General features: G+C 33.4%; 1 protein-coding gene across 2 annotated transcripts in view; it reads left to right on the top strand.

Moving 5' to 3' along the window:
• The window catches only part of LOC138942034 (dipeptidase 1), a 93,775-nt gene that overhangs the window by 79,720 nt on the left and 1,405 nt on the right, over positions 1 to 12,650 (top strand). The window contains exons 2-7 of one of the 2 annotated variants that reach the window (XM_070312065.1): positions 8,284 to 8,613; positions 9,824 to 9,956; positions 10,058 to 10,246; positions 10,668 to 10,870; positions 11,772 to 11,932; positions 12,238 to 12,367. In XM_070312065.1, coding sequence (XP_070168166.1) covers positions 8,284 to 8,613; positions 9,824 to 9,956; positions 10,058 to 10,246; positions 10,668 to 10,870; positions 11,772 to 11,932; positions 12,238 to 12,367 — 1,146 coding nt within the window. Of the gene's footprint in view, positions 1 to 8,283; positions 8,614 to 9,823; positions 9,957 to 10,057; positions 10,247 to 10,667; positions 10,871 to 11,771; positions 11,933 to 12,237; positions 12,384 to 12,650 lie in introns of both variants that reach the window. The other variant, XM_070312066.1, reaches the window with a different exon arrangement.

Genomic DNA, 12,650 nt, shown 5'->3' with positions numbered 1-12,650 from the left:
ATATGTGTAGTCGGGAGTTTGTTCGATGTTATGCAAAAATACACAAAAAGATTTTATTTTATTGTATCTAAAAAGTATCGCATAGAGTGTATGCGTGAATGTGTGTATTCTCATCGGATGTTATAGAAAGCAGATCGACTTCCTGTCAATATAAACCTCCATTCTAATCTACTATCAATGCGCCGTGTTCGCGAATAATGTGGATTTATTTCAATTAACGTCAATTTCTAGTCAATCAAATATAGACGAAACAAATTACTGTGCATATCGACCGATAGCAATGGGTGACGGTCAAACATATTTTAATTAGAATTTACAGTGCCCAACAAGTTTGATTTCCGATCGTTGCTGTTGATCGCGAAGTAATTGATGCCTTTTGAATAGAGATAAAATACATAAAAAGGAACAACCAAAAATTTAAAGAGAGAATAAATCCGCGACCATAAATCGCTCGTAATTCGATTGTAATTGTTTGCCAACAGCAATTAAAGGGTGCGCTATGGATTTTATAAAGATGGTCCGGCATTATATTGCATTAAACAAGCTTTACATTACATTCACTTGCGGTAATATAGTCCTGTACAAGCAACTGCAAACACTGGTTAGCTGACTAATCAGTAGCGATAAACGAATTCGATCTCCCGAAAAAAGAAGAAATTACACGGATGCACATAGAGAATGCGTAATACGCAAAGAAAGCGCAAAAGATAAAAAGAGAAAAAGCAAGCTAGAAATGCTTGTTTACAATAGCGCTTTTGAGCGTGCATCGCGCCTCGATAGCACGCGGTAAAGCGCAATGAAATTAATTCAAAACAAAGTTTATATTATATAGTATATGTACGATAGGATACAGTCAAAAGAAAAACCTGCAACGTAGCAAATCCACCTTAATCGCATGACTTTATCGAGCCAGAGTTGTTAATATTTCTCGTAGGGAAAGCTTTCACGACTTTTCATTAGTGATGAAGAACGCCAGGGATATAAATATCGTGAAATACATAATGAAATTGTAACGTTGCTATCGAGAATAATTATTTAATGCATTATATATACTTAATATTTTTTTATTTAATCTCTAAATCTCTAAATCTTTAAATTTATATAAATTTAAATAAATAGATAAAAAATATCAAGTATATACAATGCGTTAAATAACTATTTTTGATAGCAGCACTGCAATTTCATTATATATTTATTTTTATTTATTATTATTTCATTATTATTTATTTTTCATTATATATATATATATATATATATATATATATATATATATATATATATAAACTGCAAAAATTAAAATATTTGTTAATAATGAAGAAACATGTTTATTTTAATATGATATGTCTCATTATTTTCTCTCTTTTTATGTTCTCTATTAATTATTTTAACATATATGTTATTTTACATTTTATATATTAATTTTCTGTAAAAGTAACTGCATAAATAAATAAAGCGACAGAAATAAAATCGTAGTTTGATTAAATGAAAATGAGAGAATGATCAAAGATAGAACACAGCGGACTTTCGCTATATACTCACACATCGGGTCGGGAATAATATGCTAGAATTACGAAATGAACGAAGTGATATTCAGCGAAAAAAGTTTCCATCCGTTGATTTACGCGGATTCCGGCGAAGCTATCGAACGCAAAGCGCGGCTTCCAGCTCTCGAAGTAGAAAAATAGCAATGCGAAATATTTCCAATCTCGAAGTTTCATGCCAGAACTTTTCGCATTGAGTCATTTCTCGCCTCCAATGCCTGATCCTTTCTTACGTCGAGTCTGACACCCTCGCTCACGTACAAAGTGCACTCTTCGCACTCCCGCCGTGCTCGCTCCTTGTGAATCCTCTGCCAGGGAAATAACAAAGTTCGTTCTTGAGGTCGAGACTGAAAACTTTGCGCAGTGATTTTATCATTCTTTTCTCATTCGCGTCAACGGTTCTTTGTTTCTCGATCGCGTGTCTCGCTCTTTGCTTATGCGCGGAAATGAGATTGTGTAAATCTACGAAGGAAAGAATCCATGCGTAAATCACAAAGAATTTCGAAAAAAATGATACTAAATGTTTTTTAATTATTTAAAATTACTTTAGATGTAAACGAAATAAAATAACAAAGAAGCTATATTTAAAAATCTCGCGCTATTTCATGATATACTAAAAATATTTTTTGTCACACGATCGTGTGTAATATCTTTTCTGAGTGCAACATCATTTATATATACATTTCTGATAATATAAATGTTGTATAAATATAATAATAATTTTAATAAAAGGATTAAAATCTCAGAGATATAACCTCATCTCCATCTTCCTAGGTTATATCTAGAATATTCCAAGTTTCCTCGCACGCATTCCAGATTCCGCAAACTTCGACGTCAAAGTCTCATGCATAATTTACTCCGTATCACGTAAGTGATCTGCAAAATTAATTTAAACACAAGCGCACTGTGCACCAACTTAGAAATGTGTACGAGAAATATTTATTGATCGGAGCGAAAATATCAGTCGAAACAGCCGTATCGATTACGCGAACGCTACAATCTAGGGAGATAGAATATCCGGAAATTAAAACGACGAGTTACACGGCAAGAAAAATAAAAAAAAAATACAAAAACAGGGTGTTGAATAAAAGGGAAGTGTTCGTGTGAGCGGATTTCTTCGTCTCTTTGTCTTCATGTTTTCTCGCAGGACTATCACGGTTCACGGGAGCTTCCGCGGCCGATGCTTTCCCGGATTTCGTCCCGATCCCATCCATTTGTGTCGGTCGTCGATTCTCCTCCTGTGCATAGCGCGAAAATCACATCCGCTTTTTCCCAGAAGGCTAAAGGTCGCCTCTATAACAAAAATACACGTTGTTATTCGCGCAAATCTATTTACTGGCTTCATTCTATTATCGCGTACGTAATGTCGAGTAATTATTCGCATGGAATTGATATTTCCTTCTATCATATTGAAATCATAAAACATCCGCGTCTGATAGATCAGCGTGTGACAAATGTCATAGTCTTGACGAGAATATTGCACTGACGCGCTTTGCTTACACGTGTAATTGTGTAACCGTCGCAAATGATATTGACCTTTCGCTCGGACGCGTCGAAAAATTGCAATCATGACGCGAGAACACGTGACACGTTCTAAAATATCTAAAATATGCACCGACGTCATTTCTGACAACGCAAAATAGAGCCAAAAAATATATTGTATATACCTATGGTAGATATATTTCAGATTTACTTCAAATATGCACATATCAGTTTAAATAAACGAGAATTATGCAATGTCCTTTTAATATGTATAGGATGTCCCATAACTCTCATTTATTTAAGCAGTTATGTGAATATTTGAACAAAATTTGAAATTTTTATAATTACGATATAAGCAACGACACATGCAGAAAATGTGGAAGCTGATGCAAATTCGATAATTTATACATGGTAGCGATATGTGTGGTAAATAATATAGATGAAATCGAATACATAAAAATAACATAAATATTATTTTTGAGATAAAATTGCACATCCATGGAATTTGTTTCTGTAATCTCTACGCGTGATGATGACGGCGTTTAAAGGATATTCCCACATGTAATTAATAGCGCTTTTACGTCTAATCGTTGATACTCACTGGCCAGATTCAATGCTCCGAGAGCATACATATCATTTCTTTGACCGTCGCCATCTTCACCTTGCTCCTATCTCTGGAGAAATTTCCATGAAATATTACGGCCAGTCACGTAACATGAATTGCGACTCTGAAATTTCCGATTCACTTACCTCGCACTCGCGCATTCACCTCCAAGTTTCCACTTATATGCATCCGTTTTTATTCGAAAAATCATGATTGAAAAAAACTGAAAGAAATCAAAGAATCCTACAACGAGAAAGATTCTGCACGAACACTACTAAAATATATGTTTTAAGCGTCGTATAAAATCCAATTTATGTAAAAATACTTCCGTTTAATGGATTTCGATCTTGCGTGGAAATATAATACATAATTTCGCAAAGAATGACATATGGAAGAAATTTTGCAAATTCCTGTTTCTTTCATACGATATAAATTCTCGACGCGTTAAAATGCACGCCGCTGTTCAAGCGGAACGACGTCTTTGGAAGAACATCTCGAAGTAATTTTTCTTTTCAGCAGCGAGTCTCGGCGAAATGGCTCCGGCAAAGCTGGGCTTGCGAAAAGATCGAGAAAGAGAGAAGCTGCGATTGTTTTTTTAGAATCTTTTTTTTTTAAGTTCACGAGCCGCGATGGCAATCCGTATGCCGTCGCCGTGCAATTTCAAACATTACGACGTCCCCGGAGAGGGAGAAAGCGAAGCTACAGAGTAATTTTTCCCTTGCCTCGCTCTCTCTCTCTCTCTCCTTATCTCGCCTTTTCGCGCACAGTAGATATTCTGGGTGAAACTTAAAAGTATGCAAAACTTAGTTTGTCTCGTATGATCCCTTTTCAAGCTCCGCTATACGCATTTCAAGCATTTGAATAACAAATGTAAGAATGCTTAACGCTCCATAACGCGCAACGTTCTACGATATTTTCTGCACCATAATACTATTCGCGTAAATCAAACTATGCTCTCGTTATCATTTCGTATGTTACGGTTATTGCGAGAAATTGACGTAAACGTTAATGCGTTAGAGAGTTAAAAGCTTCTCTACATTCGCTCGTCCAAGAAGCTTATTAAAATTCGAGTCGTGACTTAAATCATTTGCGGCACGTCGCCTTTTTATGTGCGAACAGAGCCAATCGCCAAATTGACGCGTTAATTATGAAACGGGCAATATCGCGGCGCCGCATACGAGCGCGGAATATTGAATCGACCACCCAATTTAACCCTTTGCGGCCCCTCTCATTCGATGGAGCAGATAGGATCAAATTATCTATTCATATAGGAAGAACGAAATGTAGAGCAAAATACATATATGACAAAGCGATGTTTGTATTAACAATTCTCTCTCTCTCTCTCTCTCTCTCTCTCTCTCTCTCTCTCTCTCTCTCTCTCTCTCTCTCTCTATATATATATATATATATATATATATATATATATATATAATAATTTTCATTAAAATATTATTTAAACAGAAATAGATAATAATTGCAATAAACAATAACAATTATTTAATTCTAATTACAAAATGAGATATATTTGCAATATATGTACGTCTCTAAAATATTATTAAAACACTTTTTCTAAATACATATAGTTGTTTATCTTTTTTATATATAATATATGTAATTTAGCAACTAATCTTGTCACGGCCGTAACGAAATATTAACTAGTCAATAAATAATTGTATAAATTAAACTCTCGAAAACATCGATGTGCTCATATTATCTGAGCATATTCAATAGATGGTTCGCTTCGACCACATCTTTTAATATGGTCCATTATTATAATCGGCATTTGGATGCAAGCCAGTTTAAAACCGTTATTTTTTCTGCTATTTTTTGCTTCTTTTCCGAACTTCTTTTCTGCACTCCACTTCCATTAATATTCAAGAATATTAACAATATACATACTACAAGCTCACATGCAAAATGTGTTTTCTACCTTTTCAAGAGAAGCTTAGTCGTAACAGATGATGTTTAATGCGACATTTTAAGTCTGTTGCTCTTGAATTGTTCTCAACAATAAAGCGAAAAATGCTTTACCAACGAAATATTTTATACTATTGATCGTATATATTTTCATTTATTTAAATATTCACTATATATTATCGTAATAGAAATATACGCTACAAAAAATGAAAAATAAGATAACCCTAAATTTTCTATCTTCTATAATCTAATTAATTCTCTGAAAATTTTTATATATCATAAAACTTTTATCTCTTTCCTGTATGTTTCAAAATATACAATACATTAGCTCTGTATGTATGTGGCTACAGTGAGAGATTTAATTTCTGGAAGTGAACGATTAAAATTATTTATATTAAATTAAATTGCCGTAAAAGAAATGTGCGAAAACTGTAATGTTAGTAATACGATTAAATAGATTCGATATCAACCGCTTAGAGGTAGAATCAAACGAGCGTCATATAATATTGTAGTATAATTGTTCGAACATATATAATTTCAATCTTGTTTGCATAGTATTAAATTATTTTATTATGATTATGTTATATGATTATGTCATGGTAAATTTATATTGTATATTATTTCAATATTTTATTTGCTGCTTTAAATGAGTGAGTAGGACCGGACATGTGTTTTTTTATTAAACACATATGTACACATATATTGTACATACTTAGGTATGTGTGCACATATATATACATTATATTATTTTATATAAAAATCGACCGATGAGTGAAAGAAATTTTTATCTTACACGCAAAATTAAAATATTAAACAGAAAAGTTTTTTAATATTCATTAATTAAAATTTTTTAAGAATTACATCATATTTGTACAAAACAACAATAAATTGCATTTTAACTTGCTTCTTCGCAAAATTCTCGATAATTGAAACTTTCAATAACAATATTATCTCTGTTTAATTGCGATATATAAACTGCATATCAAATAATATTGTGAAATACTATGAAAATACAGTACGATGAGCTGCAAATTCCTTAATGATTATTGCCAACGGAAGTTAGCGTTGCGCAAATATTTCCGTAAGACCGACGGAAGTTTAAACAATGTCGAGACGACTCTCTCGAAGTCTCGAGCGGTGCGGCGCGGAAAATACCGTGTATGGGCAGCCGAGTATGAACAGACCGCATTCTCACGGTCAACGAGTAGTGAGGGTCGCCGTTTGGTCGGCCAGTGGATACAGTTAAACGACATTGCTCAGCGCTCAAGTAATTTTCGTTCTTTTGTACACGGCTAAAACGACGAGATGGGCTAATCTCTCTTATACACGAATCTCTCGGCTCTCTTGCAGCAGATATTTTCCAGTACGATTGATGTGCAATATCTGCTTTCGATTTAAGGCATACAATCCTGCCGCGTCAAATCTAAAAACGGGCAAAAAAAACGTTATCTTTTATAGAGATTGATGAGTTTTCCAGTTGGACAAATAATTACTTTATTCAGAAACTAATTTTTTCAATAAGATACAATAGATCGAAGATCAGACCGCGATGCAAATGGCGGTGATGATTAAATTTCCTCTATAATTAATCAGCGTAGGAAAAAAAGTCATCAGTCACTTTTCCCAAAAAATTCAAAGTTTTTTTTCCTTTGATGAATAATTTCGTAAACAGAATAATATACGGGACAAAGGAATGTGATTTGTCTGCATGGTTCTTTCATATAATCCTGTAACACATGGTAACGTACCGCAATTCGTCCTGCGGATTACTCGCGGCGAAGATTAAACTCCGGCCATTGCCATTGTACAGTTTTCCTCCGTGTTTGCAAGCCCTGGCTAACTGGCAAAAGGGCAAGTTCTGGAAAGTGAACAGCAAGGGCTTTGATACCTTGCTCGAGAAATAATTTACTGTTTCGTTCTGTGAATTGTAAATCCCGACGACAGGCAAACATCCACCGCCATTGCTTGAATGAACAGGTCTTAATAATTCATAATCTCTATGAAAGCCGTATGTCTCCCTTTTGTAAAAATACCACTCGTTTCTGAGATCTTTGTTTTCATAGGATAAGAGGTGTACGAGAAATGACCTGGGTCGCAAAATTCTGCATATACGACCATCCTCTTCGTGTTTTGTTTCCCTCTTTCGGTCTATCTTCATTACGCGAGGTAATCCCACAGGAACAATACGTTATTCTCTCGCACGCGCGAATACCGTACCGTAAATACATATATCAAAAAAAAAAAAAAAAAAAAATACTTTTACGGTACTTTATTAACTCGCTTTGTTCCATTATTGAAGTCGTTTATACAATATTTCAGCCGGGCAATCTGTCTGACAAATTCTCTGATAAGTTTTTTTGATAAAGGTTTTAATAATAGATTATGTTGTTTATAGTTTAGTACTCGAGAATAAGATCATTTCTACACTTTATCTACAGCAGCATAATATTTTAGAAAAAAATCTGCCATTTATACATATATATTTTGTGTAAATAAATAATCTGATTTATTATAAATAATTAATTCATATGCTATATTGTCATGTTTTCTAATTATCTTTTTATTCTTATCGTATATCTAATATTATTTTATTTAATGCAAAATTTATATATATCTTTATCAATGAAAAAGTTTTTTATATTTTAAATTTTTTTAATAGAGATAATTAATTTTTTTTATCGCAAACAAAAGTAATAAATAAGATTAATCTATCGCGTTATTTGCTGTATCTCATTTCAGAGTGGCGGTCAGAATGGTGTGTGGACAGTAAGCGTGATTATACTGTCGATTGGCACTTGGGTAGGCAGAGTCGGTCCACGTCCAGCGGATGGGGAGCTCGCACTCCTGACATCGCCACGTGAGCGATTGGAGACCGTTCGCCAGGTTCTTTCCGAGGTGCCTTTGATAGACGGCCACAATGACTTACCGTGGAACATCCGCAATTTCCTGCACAATCAACTGGCAGACTTCGATTTCGACAAGGACTTGCGTCAAATCGCGCCTTGGAGCAAAAGTGCTTGGAGTCAAACCGATCTGGTCAGACTGCGACAAGGCATGGTGGGCGGTCAGGTAATTATTATTAAACATGATTAGACACAATGTAGAGCAACCTTGTAGTCAAAAACAGATTCATGACACAAACAAAACAATATAGCATTCTTTTGTAAATAATCGGACTTTTAATGATTATTAATGAGATATAAATATTCTCTGAAAGGAATATTTATGGTTGATTTTTTCATAAAAACAAATTAGAATTTTAAAACTTTTTAATATCCACAACAATAAACAATATTGATAACAAAAATTTAAGTTAATATTTTAATAAAGTATAATTATTATAAAAAATTGACATTAATTTTTGACGCAAAATTTTTTAGTATAGATAATTAATTGGACACATTATCATATTTGATAATCTCTTTTAATATTAATTCAGTATTAGCGTCCAATATAATTTAAGGAATGAATTATATTGTTGTGCAATGTAGATGTGTAAATAAGCAATTTCCCGATAGCTATGCTAGGGGTGACTGCTAGAGACGGGTTTAGGATGTCGGCAATATTATGAGCGTGACGGATTGAATGCATCGATTATCGTCGCATACAAGCACTCAAGAGGTCGTTAGGTCTGAATGATGCGAGCATTAAGCGCGTGTCAGGCTCGCACATATATGTATATATATATATATATATACGCACATTATATATATTATACAATACAATATATATAGTGATTTAATGCGTTTCCTGGCGTACCAGGATATTATCGATACTATTTTTGGTCTATTTTTGGAATTTCGCTAATACATTGCAATTATATCTTAAATGTTATTTTTATTAAAAATTTAATTTTTTTTTTGAAATAAGATTAAATGTTTTTCAAGATGAAGATCAATCATATTCTGACATTAAGCAAAGTTATTGTTGTGTGATTTATTAAATTATATTTTTTTGCAGATTTTTATCTGTTATGTAATGTATGTCATAAAATGTATTATAAAATATAATATAGTTTTTAATAAACAATCTGCCAATTTAAAAGTTTAAAAAGTAAAATAATATACTTCAAAATTTGAAATATGCATTCTACCTTACATCTTCCTCGATATATTTTCATCACTTCTTTTTAATTATATCAAATAAATGCGAACATAATTTTTTTCGACAATAATTTATGGTATTTTTTTTTTTAAATAAAATACAAGAAAGTAAATACTAGTTTGTTTTCTTAGAAAAATTTAAATATATACGTTACGTAGATTGTCTTTTTTTTCAGTTTTGGGCCGCCTACGTGCCATGCGAGTCTCAGCATCTTAACGCAGTCCAGTTGACTCTAGAGCAAATAGATCTCATTAAAAGACTCATAGAAAAATATTCCCAGCAGATGCAATTTGCTGCATCATCGAGGGGTGAGTATTGTTCGCCATAATAGCGAAAGTAGAACGCCGTTCAATAGAAAGTAATTTGGCGCGATCGACAACTTTGCTCAACTCATATTTTTAATTTCTAGAGATTTTGGAGGCTCACGGGCGAGGTAGAATAGCCTCCCTGATTGGAGTGGAGGGCGGGCATAGTCTAGGAAGTAGTTTAGCCGTTTTAAGAACGCTCTACCAGTTGGGTGTACGGTATCTCACACTGACACATACATGCAATACACCATGGGCGAGAAGTTCGTCGGTAGAAGACGACGACGAATATGGTAAATTAGACACGAGCTTTAAATTAACATCCTTTTCAGAATTAGCAGAGCCAAAACTTGCAAACTTAATTTTATAAACACTCACAAGTATTTAAAACGTCAAACAAAAGTTTTGTGAAAATTAAAAATATTTCTGCTTTTTTTATTTTCTCTTTAATTTCTTTTCTAAATTATAAAATATATATATCAAATTTTATTTGACATCAAATTTATTATAATGATTTGCTATTTAAAGAATAAATAATTATACTGAAATGAAAATGGATAATATATTTTATATATATATATATATATATATATATTAGCTGTCTTATGTATTAATATTATTTAACTGATTTCAAAGATTTATGTCACAACTTTTTTAATATATTTTCACAAAAAGCATAAAGAGAGAATAAAATAACTTTGATATATTTTTCAGGCGGGGGTTTAACGGCATTCGGTAAAGCGGTAGTTCAAGAAATGAATAGGCTTGGAATGCTGATAGACCTCAGCCATACTGCGAGAGCGACCATGAGGGATGCTCTGAGGGTCAGTAGAGCGCCGCTCATTTTTTCACACTCCTCAGCGTTCGCCATTTGTAATTCCTCTAGAAATGTGCCAGACGACATTCTTAAACAGCTGGTAAGTATATATGTATGTATATATATATGTACACACAACACATTAATTCTTATAAAATTAATTCTTAATTATTTTTATAATATATATATAAATATATATATATATATATATACTCTCACTTACTTTTTTTAATTATCTTTGTTTAAAACTTAAAAAAAAAAAAAATAAGAATTCTTCTCATTATAATGTAGCCTTTGAAAAATCAAAATTATATTGTATAAAAATTATCGCAATATAATTTATACTTTTTGTATAATATTGTTATAGGTCCAATAATTTATAGCACCAATATCTATATAAAAATGATTTTCATGCGCGCGGAAATTGGACTTTCTTGCGTCAAAATTCGCACCTTGTAGTCGCAAAGCTAAACTGTTAACCATACAAAAAAAAAAAAACGACACGACAAAGATAAAATTCTTTTTGCTGTTTTTATTTTCCTTTTTCTTTTCGGACTTTCTTTCCCGCGAACGGTAATTATCCCAAGACGACAGCTAAAATTTTAATAGCAGCATAAAACATTTACTAACTGCAATTTCGTTTTCTATTGTCGAGTTTTGTGCCTTGTTAAGGAACGCTTGGCTTGCCTCGATTCATTAAGAAGCGAATCATAAAAATCGAAAATTAATGGCGATGGTATGGAATGCGATATCATGATAACGAAGTCTCCCTTCTCGTCGATTCTATCGATTCCCTCTGTCGTTGTATTTGTTTTGTTTCCGGGTCAAAGCAGCGCAACGAGGTTACAACTTTTCCTATTTTCTCCAACGAAAAATTACGTGTTATACGGACTTTCATACGGATGGCTTGAAATTCCCGATGCGACGGCACGAAACACGTTCAAATCATAAAACGTCAGAATTACAGGTTCTTCTTTATATCATCACGTGCTTGTTTCCAGGCTGATAACGGCGGGTTGGTGATGGTCACGTTTTACAATTATTTCGTGAAATGCGGACCTCAAGCCAGTGTCTCGGACGTGGCCGAGCACATATACTACATTAGAAACCTGATCGGCGTGGATCATATCGGAGTCGGCGGCGATTTCGACGGCATCAACAAGTATGTCGAAGACAAGATAAATCGACGCGAAATTAATTAATGATAGCTTTCGAAATATGTGTCAAATATTATATCTTTGATCCTCGAACAATTTTCATATAATAATACTTCAACGATAGTTTTAATCGGATTTCAATTGTCAAATTACAATTATAAAGTTCTTTGGTATAGAAAAAATTGATCTTTTATCTACAGATTAATTTTTAATGAATATTGTTCAGTGTAATTTTTTTTGTAATTGATAAACTATTAAAAAAAAAAAAAACATGATAGATTATACGTGTAAAACGTTTTTCCCTTCATAGAACTCCTCGTGGTCTTGAAGACGTCTCGAGGTATCCCGAACTATTCGCCGAACTTCTCCGTAGCGGCAAATGGAACGTGCTCGACCTAAAGAAAGTCGCCGGCTTGAATTTACTGCGAGTTCTCACACAGGTTAGGGTCGATTAAGGTCTGGGGTACATTTGTATATGCATGCCACGGCGCGCTCTGACGTGCCTTAATACCATCATAATTCTGTCGTAGCAATGCATGCTGCTACGTCTCACTGTACTACACGCTCGCACAATCTTTCTCAGTCATACTCATAAATTATTCTTCTTAAATACTTGACAAGACTGATGACAACAAATTTTCATCGCGCGATGTGCTCATCATTATTATTTGTCTCTTGCTACTCTATAATAATGTTTAACAAGAAAAAAACAGGAACAATATA

Source organism: Polyergus mexicanus, unplaced genomic scaffold (assembly GCF_030449975.1).
Source record: "Polyergus mexicanus isolate NDT 795.1 unplaced genomic scaffold, iyPolMexi1.0 SCAF_21, whole genome shotgun sequence".
Lineage (NCBI taxonomy): Eukaryota > Metazoa > Arthropoda > Insecta > Hymenoptera > Formicidae > Polyergus > Polyergus mexicanus.
The sequence above is the reverse complement of the archived record's forward strand: the minus strand, read 5'-3'. Positions and strand labels throughout refer to the sequence as shown.